Raw genomic sequence first — 20220 nt, forward strand, 5'->3', positions numbered from 1 at the left:
GTATGTTTGTTTACTTGTATGTATGTCTGTTTTTTCATAAATGTGTTTATTTTAAATTAATAAAGATTTTTTTAAAAAAAATAATAATAAAAATAAAAAGTGTGGCCTTTTCGGAACACTTTCTCTCAAATGCAAATCCCTGTTAATGCACGAAATGGTTAAGGGCTAAATGGTTCAACTTGAATCAGAGTAGAGTTTTAATTGCAGCGAAATCCCAGGGGAAAGCTCAGGGTGGAACCTTTGTATTAGCCCTGGGGGGTTTTGTTTGTTGTTCCAGGCATAAAAATGGCTCCAGTTGCCAGCCTCCCACAGTTAGTCCTTTTAATTTTCCTCTTGGAGGCTTGAAAAGCACCTCATGCCTGTTGCTGATGAGCTGGCAGCTGTGCAATTTCAGACTCTTAAAGGGAGGCAAAAAATGAGAATGGGGAGCAAAATCCCAGCCATGATTGAACACAGCCTTCCTAACCTGGTGCTGTCTAGATGTTCTGGACAACAGCAGCCACCAGCAGTGGATCTGTGCCCATTGAATTTTGAGGGTCAAAAATAAAACATTAAAGACATTTGTTTACTTGTATGTATGGAGCTGTTTGACAGTGGAATTTGCTGCCAAGGAGTGTGGTGGAGTCTCCTTCTTTGGAGGTCTTTAAGCAGAGGCTTGACATCCATATGTCAGGAGTGCTGTGATGGTGTTTCCTGCTTGGCAGGGGGTTGGACTCGATGGCCCTTGTGGTCTCTTCCAACTCTATGATTCTATGATTTAGCAAATACAGTCATACCTAATGTTACGTCCGCTTCATGTTACATTCTTTCAGGTTACATCCCGCGGCGACCCAGAAGTACCGGAAAGGGTTACTTCTGGGTTTTGCCGCTCGTGCATGCGCAGAAGCGCAAAATGACATCATGCGCAGAAGCAGCGAATCGCAACATGCACTTGCGTAGACGCGCCGCTTCAGGTTGCGCTCTTTTCATGTTGCGAACGGGCCTCCGGAACGGATCCTGTTCGCAACCAGAGGTACCACTGTACTCACCCCGACTCACAAACGCTGTACAGTGGTACCTCGGGTTACATACGCTTCAGGTTACAGACTAGGGTCTTGGTAAATCTCTCTACTGTTTTTGGAACACAATTTGTGGCGCCTTTTGTGCTTCAGCATGTCTTAGCCAGAGTTGGTGCTTTGCATGACTTTATTATTTTCAGTTTTATAAGCTAAGTGCAGGGCTTTTGTGTTGTGTGTGTGTGTGTGTGTGTGTGTGTGTGTGTGTGTGTGTGCTTGCGGGGAGGGTGGCTGGAGGTTACAACAGAGCTTTTATGCAATTGCCAATCAGTATATCTCTCTCTCCTCTTTTCCACCTACCTACTTGTCTCTCGGCAAAGTGGCGAAGGTTCTCTGCAGGAGCCACTAATGGGGAAAGCTAAGAGCACCCTTGGGGTAAACTTTGACGGGCTGGCTTTTTAATGCAGGCTGATGGCCACATTTCTTTCTCTTTCCGCCCCAATTTTTTTTATTCATTTTATAATACAAATAAAGCACACAAACAGAAAAACAAGAAATACAAACAAATTCTTGTCATATCCTCTTTTTTCTAAACATTGTTAAATGGGCTTCCCCAAGTCCCACCTATGTGATTTTCATATTACTTCATCTTTAGCAGTTTACATATACAGTGGTACTTGGCTTACATACGCTTCAGGTTACAAACGTTTCAGGTTACAGACTGCTAACCCAGAAATAGTGCTTCAGGTTAAGAACTTTGCTTCAGGATAAGAACAGAAATCGGGCTCTGGCGGCGCGGCAGCAGCAGGAGGCCCCATTAGCTAAAGTGGTGCTTCAGGTTAAGAACAGTTTAAGTTTAAGAACGGACCTCCGGAACGAATTAAGTACTTAACCCGAGGTACCACTGTATCATAGATTCCAACCATCTTTTTTTATCACACTTAAGATAACTTCACATTTTATCGCTTACAAATAATATTATTTTAAAATACACTATCTTCTAACCCTACAGCCTATATCCATTTCCAAAGCTCTTCTAAGATTTAAATATTAACATATTTTTTCAAATATTCCTTACACTTCTTCCAGTCTTCTTCCACCATCTCTTCTCTCTGGTCTCGGAGTCTCCCGGTCAGTTTGGCAAGTTCCATATAGTCCATCATCTTCATCTGCCATTCTTCGATAGTTGGTAAATCTTGTGTCTTCCAATTCTTTGCTAGCAATATTCTCGCGGCTGTTGTGGCATACAGAAAAAAAGTAACATTCTTTTTTGGGGATTTCACCCCGATAGCCTGGAAGTACGCAGGCTAAGACCCTACCTGCCCGCGGACTGCCTCGCCAGAGTGGTGCATGCTCTAGTTATCTCCCGCTTGGACTACTGCAATGCACTCTACGTGGGGCTACCTTTGAAGGTGACCCGGAAACCACAATTAATCCAGAATGCAGCAGCTAGACTGGAGACTGGGAGTGGCTGCCGAGACCATAGAACACCGGTCTTGAAAGACCTACATTGGCTCCCAGTACATTTCCGAGCACAATTCAAAGTGTTGGTGCTGACCTTTAAAGCCCTAAACGGCCTCGGTCCTGTATACCTGAAACAGCGTCTCCACCCCCATCGTTCAGCCCGGACACTGAGGTCCAGTGCCAAGGGCCTTCTGGTGGTTCCCTCATTGCGAGAAGTGAGGTTGCAGGGAACCAGACAGAGGGCCTTCTTGATAGTGGCGCCCACCCTGTGGAACACCCTCCCTTCAGATGTGAAGGAAATAAGCAGCTATCTTATCTGTAAAAGACATCTGAAGGCAGCCCTGTTCAGGGAAGTTTTTAATATTTAATGCTGTATTGTTTTTAACACTTGATTGGGAGCCACCCAGAGTGGTTGGGGAAACTCAGCCAGATGGGCAGGGTATAAATAATATATTATTATTATTATTATTATTATTATTATTATTATTATTATTATTATTATTTTATTTCTTAGGGGCCTTCTGTAGTTGTTTCATGTCGGAGTGCACAACCTTATTGGTTCCACTGGCCAGATCCTTCTCAGGATTGGCCTCCTGGGCCAAATTTGACAGGTGGGTGTGTTTTCGCTGACCGGGACTTCAAATTACCTTGCAGTAGCACACTGCTCAGAGGAAGGGTCTGTCCCCGTCCCCTGCCTTCATTTCAGCACGGGGCATAAAAAAGCTGCCTCGTAGTGCGTCAGACCATCGGCTCACCTCACTCAGTATTGTCTGCACTGGCCGGCAGCAGCTGTTCAGGGGTCTCTCTCCCAGCCCTACCTGCAGAGGCCAGGGATTGAACCGTGCATGGAAATTGCTCTAATCTCAGGAAGCAGTTTGCATCCAAATCCCTTTCCTAAAATGGAGTTTCCCACCTCGTGGGAGATTTTGGGCAAACCCCTTCCCGAATCGTGGCCGGCAGCCAAACTGAGCAGGATTTAACCCCTTGCCCATTAGCTAACAAGCAGGGATTTAAAACCGGCTGCATTGTAGGTTCTGGACCACTGTGTGTGCAATCTTTCTTTCTTTCTTTCTTTCTTTCTTTCTTTCTTTCTTTCTTTCTCTCTCTCTCTCTCTCTCTCTCTCTCTCTCTCTCTCTGTGTGTGTGTGTGTGTGTGTGTGTGTGTGAGAGAGAGAGAGAGAGAGAGAGAGACTTTTAAAAAAGCCTTATATCAGGGGTCAGCAAACTTTTTCAGCCGTGGGCCAGACCTTGTGGGGGGGGGGCAGACTATATTTCCCCCCCGGGGGGAAATGACCGAATTCCTATGCCCCACAAATAACCCAGAGATGCATTTTAAATAGAAGCACACATTCTACTCATGTAAAAACACCAGGCAGGCCCCACAAATAACCCAGAGATGCATGTTAAATCAAAGGACACATTCTACTCATGTCAAAACACACTGAATCCCAGGCCGTCCGTGGGCCCGACTGAGAAGGCGATTGGGCCGCATCCGGCCCCGGGGCCTTAGTTTGCCTACCCCTGCCTTAAACAATAATTCTCATTTAAACTTTCCCATTAAGACTGATGCCTTTTGGGGAGAAACTCTTGCCATTGTTTTATTTTTAGCTGAGTTTTTGAAACCACGGGCTCATTCCGGACCTAACCTCTGGGTCCACCACACACACACACACACACACACACACCGGTTTTAGCCAAATCATGACCCCCTCCAGGGGGTCAGTCCCCCTCTGCCTGTCTCCTCTGCCAATCACATTTCAGAACATGTCCTACTGTTTCATAGGCGGCCCTCCAGACCTCTGGTCTGGCCCTTGACATTCTGCTCCATTTTCCCTTGAGATGTGTGATGGTGTAGAAATGATCCTACACTTTAAAGTTTAAAAAAATAACAGTAATTGCTCTGATCACTTTTGTCTCCCGCCCATCACTTGTATTCGGCCCCCGGATGCTTGCTGAGAAGCGATGTGGCCCCTGAGCTGCAAAAAATATTCTTCTACTGCTGCGTTAGTGGACCAAACCTTCCCACTTGGGTTTTTTGTGGATAGTTAGATCACTGCAGATGGTGACAGCAGTCACGAAATTAAAAGACGCCTGCTCCTTGGGAGAAAAGCAATGGCAAACCTAGACAGCATCTTAAAAAGCAAAGACATCACCTTGCAAACAAAGGTCCGTATAGTTAAAGCTATGGTTTTCCCAGTAGAGATGTATGGAAGTGAGAGCTGGACCATAAAGAAGGCTGATCGCCGAAGAATTGATGCTTTTGAATTATGGTGCTGGAGGAGACTCTTGAGAGTCCCGTGGACTGCAAGAAGATCAAACCTCTCCATTCTTAAGGAAATCAGCCCTGAGTGCTCACTGGAAGGACAGATCGTGAAGCTGAGGCTCCAATACTTTGGCCACCTCATGAGAAGAGAAGACTTCCTGGAAAAGACCCTGATGTTGGGAAAGATGGATGGCACAAGGAGAAGGTGACGACAGAGGATGAGATGGTTGGACAGTGTTCTCGAAGCTACCAGCATGAGTTTGACCAAACTGCGGGAGGCAGTGGAAGACAGGAGTGCCTGGCATGCTCTGGTCCAGGGGGTCACGAAGAGTCGGACATGACTAAATGACTAAACAACAACAACAACAACAAGCAGGAAATGTTGGAGGCAAGGAAGTGGTTTTCTCCATGAAAATTCTGGTACAATCTTTTTTTATTCAGTTTTACACTACACATTTAAATTCAAACATTAGACATCACCATCAGCGTTTAGGATTCCCTTACTTCTTAGCTCCCCTCCACCCTTCCACGGTTTCCATATTCAATCTTTTTCAACTGCATCACATATTTTCTCTATTTTCCTTAAATAATCCATTTTTACCTTAGTTTTCAGTACATTACAAGCGTTACTCAAATCCTGCCCAAAGCTTTTAGCTGTTTACAGTGTTCTCTTAAGTAAATTGCAAATTTCTCCCCCATTCCTTATTATAGTTCCTCTCTTCCGGATTTCTGATTTTCCCGGTCATTTTCACCATTTCACGGACTTCTCCATGAAAATTCTGGTGTCCTCTGAAATGTTTTCCTTGCGAGTTGCTCTTGGCCACCACTTTTTTAAATAAAATAATAATAAAATAAAATAATAAAATAAAATAATCCATGCTGCTAGCTCTCATGACTGCAGAGGCAGGCTTTGAAAACTGGGGCTGAAGTCTCTGCATGGGAGTTGCTTCCCCTGCGCTGGTTGTTTCCAAGTTCACACGGCAGTTTTGCCAGCTGGAAAACGATTGCCAAATCTTGGCGCTTCAGAATAACCTTTCCTCCGCGCGTGAGGGGCAAGGTGCCGCAGTTGTGCAAAGAGTCTTCCAAGTGGCGGGCACGGTGCCCAGCTGAATCATGTCAAGCCTTGTATAATCCCTTGCTTGAAGGAAGGAACGGCTTTTCACCTACCCAAAGCTCCCTGCTTACACAGCTGAGATTTGAACAAGCCAGTTTTCAGCTGAGAGGACCTGGGGGCCTAACTCTCATCTCCCCTCTATTTTGGGGGAAGCTTGCGTATTTTGAAATCCACAAGATTTCTACTCCTTGCAGTTATTTTATTTGTCAGATTTACAGCCGCCACCACCACTCCTGGTGGTTTTCAATCGTTTATTTGATTAAGGTTTATGGAGAAAAATACAAAACTTAATATCTTTCTCTTTTTTTACCCAAACAAAGATTTTGATCCAGATCTGTGGTTCCCAATGTGGGGCACAGACCCCACAATTTGATTTTAAGGGGAGCAATTTGATTTTTAAGCGGGGCAATTCGAGAATGAGTTATTAACAGTGAATGGCCTTTTAGGCTTCCTCCATGTGACTAGGAGTTCACTTTTTGAATAATAAGAATTATATGTCACGGGAGGGGGGAGCATCAGGATTTTAGAAATGCTTAGATGGTGCATGGCCAAAAAAGGTTGGGAACCACTGATCTAGATACAATAAAACATAAAAGGAGGGGTGGGAGAGAGAAAGGAATAGAAGGAGGGAAGGAGAGAGAGAGAGAGAGAGAGAGAGAGAGAGAGAGAGAGAGGAAGGAAGGAAGGAAGGAAGGAAGGAAGGAAGGAAGGAAGGAAGGAAGGAAGGAAGAAAGAAAGAAAGAAAGAAAGAAAAGAAAGGTTGAAAGATAAAGATAGAAAAAATAAGATTCAAAAATTAAATATTATTGTTGGAAACCTGCTCATCTCTAAAAGAAATATAAAATGTCAGTTCTGGTGGTTTTCTCCGCTTTCTAGGAAGTAATCTAAAAGGTTCCTGTGCAGAAGGAATGGGGAACCTAAACCCCCCCCCCCCCAAGCTAGTGCTGGAGCCCCAGCTCCCATCATCTTGTTGGAAGTGTAGCAGGGACCATTCAGTTTAATTCTGTTAGTGCTAAAGTCAGCTAGCCCAAAGGTGGGAACTGGTTGAAGCATTGCTTAGCAACCAAGCTGTGCAGCCCGATATTCACTGAGGCAGCACGTGATTGGCTGTGTCGTTCTGAGGTTAGTTTTCCCTCTGTATATTTGATTGACTGTCTGCCTGCTCTGTGTAAGGCCTGAAGGTAAGGCAGACAATATTTCTCCCTTTCTCCTCAAATAATACAGTGGTACCTCGCAAGACGAATGCCTCGCAAGACGGAAAACTCACAAAACGAAAGGGTTTTTGGTTTTTTGACTTGCTTTGCAAGACGATTTTCCCTATGGGCTTGCTTCGCAAGACGGAAACGTCTTGCAAGTTTGTTTCCTTTTTCTTAAAACCGTTAATACAGTTGCGACTTGACTTCGAGGAGCAACTCATAGCACGCGGTGTGGTAGCCTTTTTTGAGGTTTTTGAAGACTTTGGTGATTTTTGAAGCTTTTCCAAAACTTTTCCGACACCGTGCTTCGCAAGACGAAAAAAACCGCAAGACGAAAAAACTCGCGGAACGAATTAATTTCGTCTTGCGAGGCACCACTGTAAAATATTTTTGTTCAGTTTGTGGAGAACACACACACACACACACACACACACACACACACACACTAGCTTGATAGATCAGGGATGGGGAGTCTGAGGCCTGAAGACTAAATGCCCCTCCCCATGCCTCTTTTTCTGGACTCCATCTATGCTGTTTAATTGGCTTTGCTAACACAGCCCTGATTGCTGGCCATACAGGTTGGGGCGGATGGTAGTTAAGAGACCAATAGCATCTGGAACGCCATAGATTCCCTACCTTTGTTATACAGGCTGGGGCAACAATTGTTCTTGGCTCTTGATTTATTCTCAAGGTGATCTTTGGCTCCATCCCTACACAAAATATTTTAAGCAGGTGCTAAATAACTGGGCGATATATCAATAATACCACCCAAAAAGCAGTTTGAAGTCCATATAGTCATACCGGTTTCATAATTTCTGACCTGGCTATTGATCACAAATCACGATGGGTGAAAACCCCACACACAGGGGGAAAACCCCCCGCTATAAATAAGTCATAAATTAAATCATTATAACAAAAGAAAAAGAAGAAAACTCTATGTAAAATCACATAGAAAAGTTTTTTGCTCTGCAGCGCCACCTGGTGTTGCATGTTTATAACACATTCTAAACATTGTTTTTTGACTAATGTAGCTGAGTCCTGTGTGCGTGCACTGTGCAAAAATTACAACATGGGGAAAACCATGAAGCCAGCTAATGCTTCTCTCGATTCCTGCAGCCCCTGTTAACTCAACCGGATCAGCTTTCCCCAGCCTCACGAAGGGTGGGGGGCAGTGAACCACAAGAGCAGGCGCCGGCAAAAATCACAGTGCAGGAAAAGGCATTGCGATATATCAGTATACAGTGGTATCTCAGATTAAGTGCTTAATTCGTTCCGGAGGTCCGTTCTTAACCTGAAACTGTTCTTAACCTGGAGCACCACTTTAGCTAATGGGGCCTCCTGCTGCCGCCGCTCCACCGGAGCACAATTTCTGTTCTTATCCTGAAGCAAAGTTCTTAACCCGAGGTACTATTTCTGGGTTAGCGGAGTCTGTAACCTGAAACGTATGTAACCCGAGGTACCACTGTACTGTGATATTCCTAGGATTTTTAATCCTTTAAGCACTTCTGCCTAGTCCGTGCCTACGTTCTCCTTTGGTTACCAAAATAAAAATAAATAAATAAGCACTTCTCTGGTTGTGCATACACAGCCAGTCGAAGATGGAGTGAACTGTGGTCCTGGAATCCACATATTCAGACCACTCACACTCATCAGTCTGGGATTTGAACTAAGATTTACTAGAGTTCTGTTGCAAGAAGCATTTGCTCAAGGCTGGGCTGTGTTGCCATAGTTGAGTTTCGGGCTTCCTGGGGTATTGCATCCCAAAGAGTCAGCCTGAAGAAAGATCCTTTTGTTCAGCCCACTCTGTGCAAGGCAGGGTTCAGCGGTTTCTTTCTTGGGGGAGCCGAGAGTTGCTGAACAGCAGCCCTGGAGGACAGCAACACAATAGGGAAAGATTTAGCGGCTTAAAGTCAAAACCACCCATTGTTTCAGCCAAGCAGTGCTAAGGTCCGCCTGGAGCACACGCATTCTCATGTGTCAGCCTGAGCAGAATGTTAAGTGGCCTTTCTCCTTAAAAAAAGAGCTAGAGAAAGATTCTAGTCCTCATGGGACAAAAGGACCAAATTAAATAGGAACATGAGAGGGAGTCCAGCTCAGTACTGGCAACAGCTCTCCAGAGTAACAGACGGGGATATTTCAAGGCTTGAAGTAGGGATGTTCTTTTGGGAGGGAGAGGCATAGCTGTCAACTTACAGATTTGAAAATAAGGGGCCAGCAGCCTTGAAAATAAGGGACCAGCAGCCAAAATAAGGGACCTGCAGCCTCACCTGTTCCAGGCACTCCAGTCTTCCTGTCCTCCTGCAGTCTGGTCAAACTCATGCTGGTAGCTCTGAGAACACTGTCCAACCAACTTTGTAACCAGAGGTTCAACTGAATAGAATCTGAATCACATGCACCACAAGGCCTATGCAGCCTCAACTTAAGATGGCTCCCCGGCCTGGCTTTGCACTGCAAAGTTTGCGGGAGCACGTGCAACAAAATGGCATCCAGCATTCAAAACCCCCCTCAGCTTGCATTAACTAGCCACGCACAAGGTATGCAATCTCCACCCACCCCCCAGTCGTTCTTAGACTTCTTATTGAGTGAGCAACACAGCCAAGCAACACAGTTGGAGTCTCCCTCCTCCCTGGCCGGCAGGGAGGGAGGGAGAGGAGCTGCTTCCTTTGAAATTTAAGGGACATCCATCAATAAGGGACATGGCGCTGGAATAAGGGACTGTCCCTTCAAATAAGGGACACTTGACAGCTATGGGGAGAGGATAATTTTTATTAGATTTTATTGTTGCTGTTTAGTCGTTTAGTCGTGTCCGACTCTTCGTGACCCCCTGGACCAGAGCACGCCAGGCACTCCTGTCTTCCACTGCCTCCCGCAGTTTGGTCAAACTCATGCTGGTAGCTTCAAGAACACTGTCCAACCATCTCGTCCTCTGTCGTCCCCTTCTCCTTGTGCCCTCCATCTTTCCCAACATCAGGGTCTTTTCCAGGGAGCCTTCTCTTCTCATGAGGTGGCCAAAGTATTGGAGCCTCAGCTTCAGGATCTGTCCTTCCAGTGAGCACTCAGGGCTGATTTTCTTAAGAATGGATAGGTTTGATCTTCTTACAGTCCATGGGACTCTCAAGAGTCTCCTCCAGCACCATAATTCAAAAGCATCAATTCTTCGGCGATCAGCCTTCTTTATGGTCCAGCTCTCACTTCCATACATCACTACAAGGATTATTATCAAATATCTTTTTGTTGTCCAGACTAAAACACTAACCTAGATAAAATAAATACATAGATCCAGAGGGAAAGAAAGAAAAAAGAAGGGGAGGGAAAGAAAGAGAAATAAAGAGAGATGGAAGAAAGATTAAAAGAGAGAGACATGGGTCCAATTGCGACCAAATGGAGATCTCTGGATGCTGAGTTGGTGATTGACATCTCCATCTGACTGGCCCCTCCAGCTTTCTTAAGCAGAAAAGCTAATTTATTGCATCTACAGCCCACCTTTTTCAACAAGGAGCCCATGGTTCCTCACCTCCTTCCTCAGTTAATCGCTGCAACGACTCTGTGAGGTAGGCCAGGAGGCTGTGACTGACTCCATGGTTCACCCAGGGAGCTTCATGACTGAGTGGGGATTTGAACCCACAGCTCCCAGGTCCTAGTCTGACACTCTAACCACTATCCCACACTGCCTTCCCAGAATACTTCTGCTATGGGGCAGCTGTATAAAGTAGGCAGATAAATATATGGAAAGCAAAATGTCACTTAGAGAAGGATCTGAAATATTTTCCTAGAAGCTTGAAATTGTTTCTGTTCTGATTTGTTTTATTTGATGTTTTAATGTGCTTTGAGGTTTGTTCTTTAAAATATAAAGCGGTATAGGAATGAAGTAATAATGACTATAATAATAATAGACTTCATTGGAAAAAATGGCACAGAACAGGGGTAGCCAACATGGTGCCCTTGAGATATTATCGGAACATTGTTAGACTTCAATTGGTTTTATTTTGGGTTGTTATGTTGGTTGTTTTAATGTGTTGCAAAGCGTTTTGAGATTTCCCCCACCCTTTAAAATACAAAGCTGTCTAGAAATGAAAGGAATAATAATAACAATAACTATTATTATTATTATTATTATTATTATTATTATTAATTTCACTGCAAAAAAATTAAATAAATGGGTGGCTAGACCATTCTGTTGTGGCGACCGTAACCTAGGTTTAAGGTGCCATTTGACGATAAGCTTTATATATCTGGGTTTCTAACACCGTATTGGAGGGTTTGAAGAATCTTGCTTCTGTGTTGTGAAAAGTAACTGAGCTGGCAAACTCCCAAAGGCCAGCCTTTTATATTTCCCTCCGTCAGACAGCGGGATCAATGTAGGGGGTTTTCTCCCCCAACCCGAAAATAATAGAGAGGCCTCACTTTGGAGCCCTGTTGCCTTTTTAAGAATGGAAGACCCCTTCCGCAATCTTTTGCTAGACCAGGTCAAGGAGATCAGAGAGCTCCCAGGCTTGGGGGGCGTGAGAAGAATCTGGAGGAGGAATGGGTGCTGTTTTATTCTGACTGCACCCAGAACTAGTTTATCAGGTAACAGGATAAGCGGCCAGAAACAAGCATTCAAATAGACTTGATTCAGTCCCTGCCCTGTAGAAAATCTCTCTAGTGAGAGGCGCCTTGAAATCTTGTTGCTCTAAAAAACAACAACACGTTCCATTCAGCAGTGATTTAAGGTTAGGGCAGCTAGCTGGCCTAATTCACAGGGGACCATCGTCCTTTTAAAGTGCTGCCCGGTTTAAAGACTTTTGAAAAATTAAATATTGTTATCATTCCTGTTCTGTGTTCCTGCAGTTTTTTTTTACTTTTTCTTTTTTGCATTTGACTTTGTTCTGCGATATTTTTTGGGTGTCGTTCAGAGATTTCTTTCAATTATGAATCAATATATATACAGTGGTACCTCGGGTTAAGTACTTAATTCGTTCTGGAGGTCCGTTCTTACCCTGGAACTGTTCTTAACCTGAAGCACCACTTTAGCTAATGGGGCCTCCCGCTGCCGCCGCACCGCTGGAGCACAATTTCTGTCCTCATCCTGAAGCAAAGTTCTTAACCCGAGGTACTATTTCTGGGTTAGCGAAATCTGTAACCTGAAGCGTATGTAACCTGAAGCGTATGTAACCTGAGGTACCACTGTATATATAAATTAATGTAATAATAGTTCTTTTAATTAGGTGATTCATAAATAATAAAAAGTGTCCTGGGGCACAGTGGGCTCCCCCCTTTTCCTTTTTTTAAATGATGGTGTTGTGTTTTGTGTAAACAGCTTAGGGATTTCACACGTTAAGCGCCGTGCGAATATTGTAAATAAATTAAAAGCGATCTCGCTTGCATTTCCATGCCTGCGCCAGGATTCTGGGAAATGTAATTTGTTCAGAGTGCAGAAATTTGGCATGCAACCTGCTGTCCCCTTCACAGAGCTAAAATTTCACATGGTTTCCATTTGTGTGGAAATTGTAGGTCTTTATTGGGACTAGGTGATCTCCCAACAACTTTTAGCGCCATGGACAAAACTCTACGGTTCCCAGGATTCTTGGAGGGAGGCTGTGGCTGTTTGAAGTGGTATGATGCTGCTTTGAATATTCAGATGGGGGCTTCTTTCTGCCACCTGAAATTCTAATTTCTGTTAACTGGCCATCTCTGGGATAGATCAGCTGGAAGAGCATGAGACACAGAATCTCAGGGTTTTGGATTCGAGACTCACATTGGGCAAAGGAATGAGGAATGAATGAATATTTATTTTCATCAGCCATAGCAATAAAATAACAGTACAGTATACAAAGAATAGAAATAAAAAGTCAATTATATAGAATACAATTTGGGGTTTTGAATCAATAGTCAAGCAGTGGATCTTATTCTAATTGCCCCAGCTAAAAACCTTGCAACCTTTGCTGTCACCTGCTCATCTTGATCTGCCAAGAAAAAGGACACTGTGGCAGTGGCTGGGCGACCCGGAATGGACAATAAAAGAGGGGCGATAACCTCATTCCTCAAATCTTTATAAAGAGTGCAAGCCAGCAGGGCATGCGCCACCGATTCAGTACTGCCATCTCAACAGGGACATAAGCGTTTTTCGTGTGAAATCTGTTGGAATCGTCCCTCAAGTACAGCCGAGGGCAATACATTCAATCTCGAGAGAGTAAAAGTGTGCCTATATTTTTGAATTGCTAGGTGATGCAGAGAGGGTGCCAGAGAGTTGAAATGGGAAGGTGCAAAATAGTCATACCACGGGCAAAATTTCCTTATTGTGGCCAAGTTGTTCTGACGCTCGATAACATTTAGGCGCTGACAAATTAGACTGTTTGCTTTACTAAAACCCAAAGTGAGTAGCTGCTGTGGTGATAAACCACAAGAGTTAAGTTTTTGATAGACAGTTTTAATCCAGGCGCTCTTGCGACAATCTTGCAGCACTAGGGATATTAGACCGGGGGGGGGGGATCTAAGTTTAGGTGAAGCTAATAGTTAGGTGTCCTACGCCAGATCCACATTGGGCAAAAGATCCCTGCATTGCAGGGGGTTGGACTAGATGACCGCATGATCCCTTCCAACTCTGCAGTTCTATAATTTTTCCACCCACTCTCCCCTGTTAAAAATCTTTCAACGGTTGTCAAAGTCTGGTGCCGGAACAATCTGTGGCACTTTCAGTGCTGAAAGCCAGTCCCGGGGGCCAATTCCTCATTTAATCGAATTTTCAGCATGCGTGGAATATTTCCCCCTTGCGGGCCCACCGACAGCTTTGTCATCATCGTGAGACCTGAAAGCCTGCTCAGCTGATGCAGATCCTGTTTCCTCCTAATTTCCTGGCCTGGGCGTTGACTGGGCATGCTCCTGTCCCAGCCAATGGCAACGGGCAAATGCCTGGTGCTGAGTCATGCTTGGGTGGTGTGTTCCTCTTGGTGAATGATAGTAGAGGAAAGAATGACTCGGCCAGTTGACAGGGTCAGGACGTGAAGGCGGATTTCCATAGCCACAGAGGGAGGTCAGGTTTCAGGAAGGTCTCTGTGTGGGGGCCAACCAGCTGGAGATTAAAAATATAGCACATCAAAGCTGTTCACATGCATAGGCTGCCGGACGTGCCTGGTTTTTGGAGCATGACTGTGCTTAAAAGTTATGAGGAGAGCTGTTTTCTTGCTGCTGAGAGCCAATGGGGTCTAGCAGTCAGAGTTTTGCACTGGGGGTGGCAAAAGAGCCGGATTCAAATCCACACGCAGCCATGGAGCTCACTGGGCCAGCCTTGGACAAAATAATAATAATAATTTATTATTTATACCCCGCCCATCTGGGTTTCCCTTGCCAGTCTGGGCGGCTTCCAACAGAACACAGAAGAAACTTTCAAACATTAACAACTTTCCTGAACAGGGCTGCCTTCAGATGTCTTCTAAAAGTCAGATAGTTGTTTATTTCCTTGACATCTGGTGGGAGGGCGTTCCACAGGGCAGGCACCACTACCGAGAAGGCCCTCTGCCTGGTTCCCTGTAACCTCACATCTCACAGTGAGGGAACCGCCAGAAGGCCCTCAGATTTTGACCTCAGTGTCCGGGCTGAACGATGGGGGTGGAAACACTCCTTCAGGTATACTGGGCCGAGGCCGTTTAGGGCTTTAAAGGTCAGCACCAACACTTTGAATTGTGCTCGGAAACGTACTAGGAGCCAATGTAGGTCTTTCAGGACCGGTGTTCTATGGCCTTGGCGGCCGCTCCCAGTCACCAGTCTAGCTGCCGCATTCTGGATTAATTGCAGTTTCCGGGTCACCTTCAAAGGTAGCCCCACATAGAGAGCATTGCATAGTTCAAGCGGGAGATAACCAGAGCATGCACCACTCTGGCAAGACAGTCCACGGGCAGGTAGGGTCTCAGCCTGCGTACCAGATGGAGGTAGTAGAAAGCTGCCCTAGACAGCTGTGAGTCCAAAATGACTCCCAGTCTGCGCACCTGGTCCTTCAGGGGCACAGTTACCCCATTCAGGACCAGGGAGTACTCCACACCTGCCCACCCCCTGTCCCCCCAAAACAGTACTTCTGTCCTGTCAGGATTCAACCTCAATCTGTTAGCCGCCATCCATTCTCTAGACAACCACTCTCTTTCTCCATGTCACTACAGGATGATATTCTTGGCTAATGCGTTTTGCAATCCTGTCTGATGTTTGCTTGCGAAATCTGGAAGTTTTGAGCAAGGGAGAGGTTGGGTTAGGTTAGAGGCGGCTGAAATGATAGCTGATCATAAAGGATAGAAAATGCCTGGCAGCAGCTTACAACATCTGTCTCATTAAGTGTTCTGCAACTAATGAGGATTAATGCACACGGGAAGCCTATAAAATGAATGAGGGATCCTTTTTTATTTCCAACCACAGTGCGGTTCCCAGAGTGACATAAGAGTCAATCCCCCTTCAGGGGAAACTCTGGGGAATTGTAGCTCTGTGAGAGAACTAGGGGTCTCCTAAAAACAATAAGCGCTGAAGCTCACAGGGTCTCCTCAGGCCAGTCACTTTCTCTCAGCCTAACCTACCTCAAAGGGTTCTTGTGAGTATAAAATGAAGAAGAAGAGGAAAGGTGGGATATAAATGTAAATACAGTGGGATCTCAGTTTTTGAGTGTCTCAGAAGCTGGACGTTTCAGTTTTTGAACGCCGAAAACCCGGAAGTAATTGCTTCCGTTTTCAAACGCGCCTCGGAAGTTGAATGGCTTCTGAGGCGCATTTCTCAATTTTCTCAATTGAATTTTCCAACCACCCATTGCACCTCGGTTGTTGAACATTTTGGAAGTCAAACAGTCTTCCAGAATGGATTCCGTTCAACAACTAAGCTTCCACTGTATCAATAAATAAATGTGAGGGTTGAGAGGACTGAGTGTTCCTTCACAGAAGTTTCGAGAAAAGGGTTGTCACAGAAAAGAGTTCTAGCCTAGCAGTCTCCCTGACATGCTAGATTTCTGTGTGCAGAATTTTTGTTGTTGTTGTTATGGGGGAGGAGTCCATTATGTTGATCACCCCCTTGCAGTTTCCAATGGGATATCCCAGATTGGGTATTGCTACCTTCAGGAAGTATTCAGCTGAACCCAATATTGCCTTATTCATTTAATGTGGGAGTGTTTGAACTTCTCAGTGTTTTCTACATCTGATTTTCCACCGTGAGGACAGGATACCAGACTAGATGGGCCTTTGGCCTGATCCAGCTGGGCTCTTCTTATGTTATGTCCTTGCAAAACCATATCGTCTTGGTTTATATTCTCAAATAATTTGTGAACTTGGGCATGGATGCAATTTCCAATTCTTTATCATACAATGGTGGCACTTTGACACCATTGTGGTTACTGGGGAGCTCAGGAGCCAAGATGACAAGATCTTAAAAAAAAGAATGGGGAAAGTGTATAATTTATATACAAGATCATTGTAAGCAGGTTAAAACATTAGCAGGATTTTAAACATACTTGTAATGTACGGATAATTTAGAAAGACTAAAAATTGGAGTAGTATTGATATGCAGTGGAAAATAGTAACAATAGGACCACAGAAGGGATTTTTTTTTTGGGGGGGGGGGGAGTCAGGAGATTAAGAGTAATCTCGACATTTGGATTTGGAATTGATTTTGTTATATGTTTATATGTTTGAAAATCAAATAAAAATTTATTTCCAAAAAAGAGACACCATTGGACTCTGCTGGATGAAATACGATTGCCTCTGGCCTATTTTTTGGGAATCCTGCAATGTGTTTTAAGTTTTTACTCTGCTAACTATATGTTGGAATCTACTCTGGATGAATATTGAGTAGAATTTCCATGACAGAGGTATGCTCACCCAGGCAGAAGGCGAAAAGAGTGTTGATGCGATTCTTTTGGAAATGGGGGGTTGTTTTTATTTTGCTTTGCTTTATTTTTCCCCCTAGGTGGCCTCGCTGGCGGCATTGAGATTTGCATTACATTCCCCACAGAGTATGTGAAAACGCAGCTTCAGCTGGATGAGAAAGCAAACCCGCCCCGCTACAAAGGAATTGGTAAGTCTTCACCAGGCAGCAGGACTGAAACCCACCAGATCTCTCAGTGCCCGTTGTCTGCTCCAAACTGATTCCCGCAAGCAAACCAAAACATGACTCTGGCCAGGCTGTTCAGAGAGGTGCCATAGGAGAAGAGCCACATTTTGCAGGTGGATGAATGTGTGGTTATTTACTTGGTTATTTAAACAATTAAATATTGGGGTTTTGAGCCGGGATATGTACTAGCTTCATGCAGCCCTTCAAGTGGATGCGGGTGGCGCTGTGGGTTAAACCACAGAGCCTAGGACTTGCCGATCAGAAGGTCGTGGTTCGAATCCCAGCACTGGGGTGAGCTCCTGTTGCTCGGTCCCTGCTCCTGCCAACCTAGCAGTTCGAAAGCACACCAAAGTGCAAGTAGATAAATAGGTACCACTCCGGCAGGAAGGTAAATAGCGTTTCCGTTAAGAACGGTCCTCCGGAACAAATTAAGTACTTAACCCGAGGTACCACTGTATTGCCATATCCATAGGGACACAACCTTTTTTCCATTGGATTTTTTTTTTGGAAAACGACCCTCAAGTACAACCGAATCTTGCAACTCCAGAGTCGGTCACGACTGGACCTAATGGTCAGGGGTCCCTTTACCTTTACCTTTTTAATAACCTTAATCCTCAAATCTTTATAAAGAGTGCAAGCCAGAAGCACATGAGCCACTGACTCAATACTGCCATCTCCATAGGGACACAACCTTTTTTCCAGTGGATTTTTTTGGGGAAATCGACCCTCAAGTACAACCGAATCTTGCGAAGGCGTGCCTGTATTTTCGAATTGTTTACATTTTGCAAATAGGGTGCCAAAGTGTCAAAATGGCTAAGTGGAAAATAATCATACCATGGACAAAATTTCCTTATTGGACTCCGCAGGTCATGGTGTGTGTGTGGGTGGGGGGTTTCCACCCCCTCCCTTATTTATCCAGCCCAAGGAAACAAATCCCTTCAGGACCACCCTGTCCCTTGCGGCGTTCACTGGTGGCGTGCAATGTAGCCGCTCAGTTGAGCCTGACGGATGTCCCCTCACCTCCCCCCCTTTAATATAGCCTTGAGCTCTGACCGTTCTACCATACGATAGCAAGAAGGAAAGGAGCGACCGGGGACCTCGTGTGCCGCAGGCAGTGGCTCGATGACTCATCGCCTAGCCTGTTTGCCCGGCTGACTTGCTAAGGAGGTTGGCGGCGTTCCAGCCTGGCTGGAGCGTGCCGGATTTGCAACCGATGAGACACGCTGTGCTGCAGAACCCCCTTAGCGGCTTGGCAAAGGCATCACTCTGCAGGTAGCAGCGGCACAGGGGCTGCTTGCAATCCGGAGTCATGGCAAGGATAGGGAGAGTCGTGCGGGAAGAGCTGTGTGCCCACGTTAAATTCGTGCACGGAGAAAAGGGGTCGTTGAAGTGGGCTTTGTGCTGTTCTGGTGTCCCGCTGCTCTTCATGTTCCATCTTCCCTCCCTGTCCTTCTGACGTAGCCAGAAACACACGATTTAAAAGCAAGGGCTCGAGGGTAGCCAAGGATACGGAGCACTTCTGATTTGGCAGGATAAACACTCAGCTCCCCTTGTAGGTCATCACAGGAGAGGCTGCAGAGTTTTCAGCCTGACGTGGCCTGTTTTGCAAACTCTCCGCAGGGCCGACCTTGACCACCCTGCAGAGAGCTAGTGAACCAAAGCAGTAGAAGCTGGTTTATATCAGGTCAGACTCTTTGTCCATCTAAAGGTAAAGGGACCCCTGACCATTAGGTCCATTCGAGGACGACTCTGGGGTTGCGGTGCTCATCTCGCGTACAGCTTCCAGGTCATGTGGCCAGCAGGACTAAGCCGCTTCTGGCGAACCAGAGCAGCACACGGAAATGCCGTTTACCTTCCCGCTGGAGCGGTACCTATTTATCTACTTGCACTTCGTGCTTTCGAACTGCTAGGTGGGCAGGAGCAGGGACCGAGCAACGGGAGCTCACTCGTCGTGGGGATTCAAACCGCCAACCTTCTGATCAGCAAGCCCTAGGTTCTGTGGTTTCACCCACAGCGCCACCTGCGTCCTCTCTTTGTCCACCTAGCTGTGGTCTAAACCACTGAGCCTCTTGGGCTTGCTGATTGGAAGGTCAGCGGATCGAATCCCTGCAACAGAGTTGTTGTTGTTGTTGTTGTTGTTGTTGTTGTTGTTGTTAATTATTGATTATTTATACTCCGCCCATCTGGCTGGGTTTCCCCAGCCACTCTGGGCAGCTCCCAACAGAATATTAAGAATACGATAAAGTATCAAACATTAAAAACTTCCCTAAACAGGGCTGCCTTCAGATTTCTTCTAAAAGTCAGATAGTTGTTTATTTCCTTGACATCTGATGGGCGGGTGTTCCACAGGGCGGGCACCACTACCATTGCTCTGTCCCAGCTCCTGCCAACCTAGCAGTTTGAAAGCATGCCAGCTCAAGTAGATAAATAGGTACCAGTGTGGCGGGAAGGTAAATGGCGTTTCTGTGCTCTCTGGTTTCCGTCATGGTGTTCTGTTGCGCCAGAAGCGGTTTAGTTCTGCTGGCCACATGACCCAGAAAGCTGTCTGTGGACAAATGCCGGCTGCCTCGGCCTGAAAGCGAGATGAGTGCCGCAACCCCATAGGCGCCTTTGACTTGACTTAACTGTCCAGGGGTCCTTTACCTTCTTTACCTTTACCATGTCCACACCATACAGCTAAAGCATTGCGGTCCCACTTTAAGCAGCCACAGCTCCCTCCAGAGAATCCTGGGAGCTGTAGCATGCTAAAGGTGCTGAGAGGCCCCCCTATTCCCCTTACAGAACTACATTTCCCAGAGTCCCCTGGGAAGAGGGATTGATTGTTAAACTGCTTCAGGATTTGTGAGGGGAATAATAGCTCTCAGGAGCATTAAACCACTGCTTTCAGAATCCTTTGGGGGGAAGCCACGACTGTTTAAATGGCTTTCAATAGTGCATTATAAACGTATGCCCTTTTTTCTGCCCACTCTCCCTTCCCGTTTTTGTTTTATTTTCTGTATACATTTATTTTCTGTATACATTCTGTATACATTTCTGTATACACATATATCCAAGGAGGGATATATGTGTTTTTGGAAGGCGTGGAGGGGTGAGTGTTTTGTTTCGTTTTTTAACTATTCGTTTTGCATTTTT

At 45.5% G+C, this 20220-nt stretch overlaps 1 protein-coding gene across 2 annotated transcripts in view; it reads left to right on the forward strand.

Moving 5' to 3' along the window:
* The window catches only part of SLC25A1 (solute carrier family 25 member 1), a 56117-nt gene that overhangs the window by 19544 nt on the left and 16353 nt on the right, over positions 1-20220 (forward strand). For both annotated transcript variants that reach the window (XR_014002979.1, XM_081175104.1), the window contains exon 2: positions 16945-17052. Coding sequence is in view for 1 of the 2 variants with exons in the window: in XM_081175104.1 (XP_081031230.1) it covers positions 16945-17052 (108 nt within the window). In the remaining variant the exon portion in view is untranslated. The remainder of the gene's footprint in view (positions 1-16944; positions 17053-20220) is intronic.

Source organism: Podarcis bocagei (assembly GCF_964188305.1).
Source record: "Podarcis bocagei genome assembly, chromosome: 16".
Classification (NCBI taxonomy): domain Eukaryota; kingdom Metazoa; phylum Chordata; class Lepidosauria; order Squamata; family Lacertidae; genus Podarcis; species Podarcis bocagei.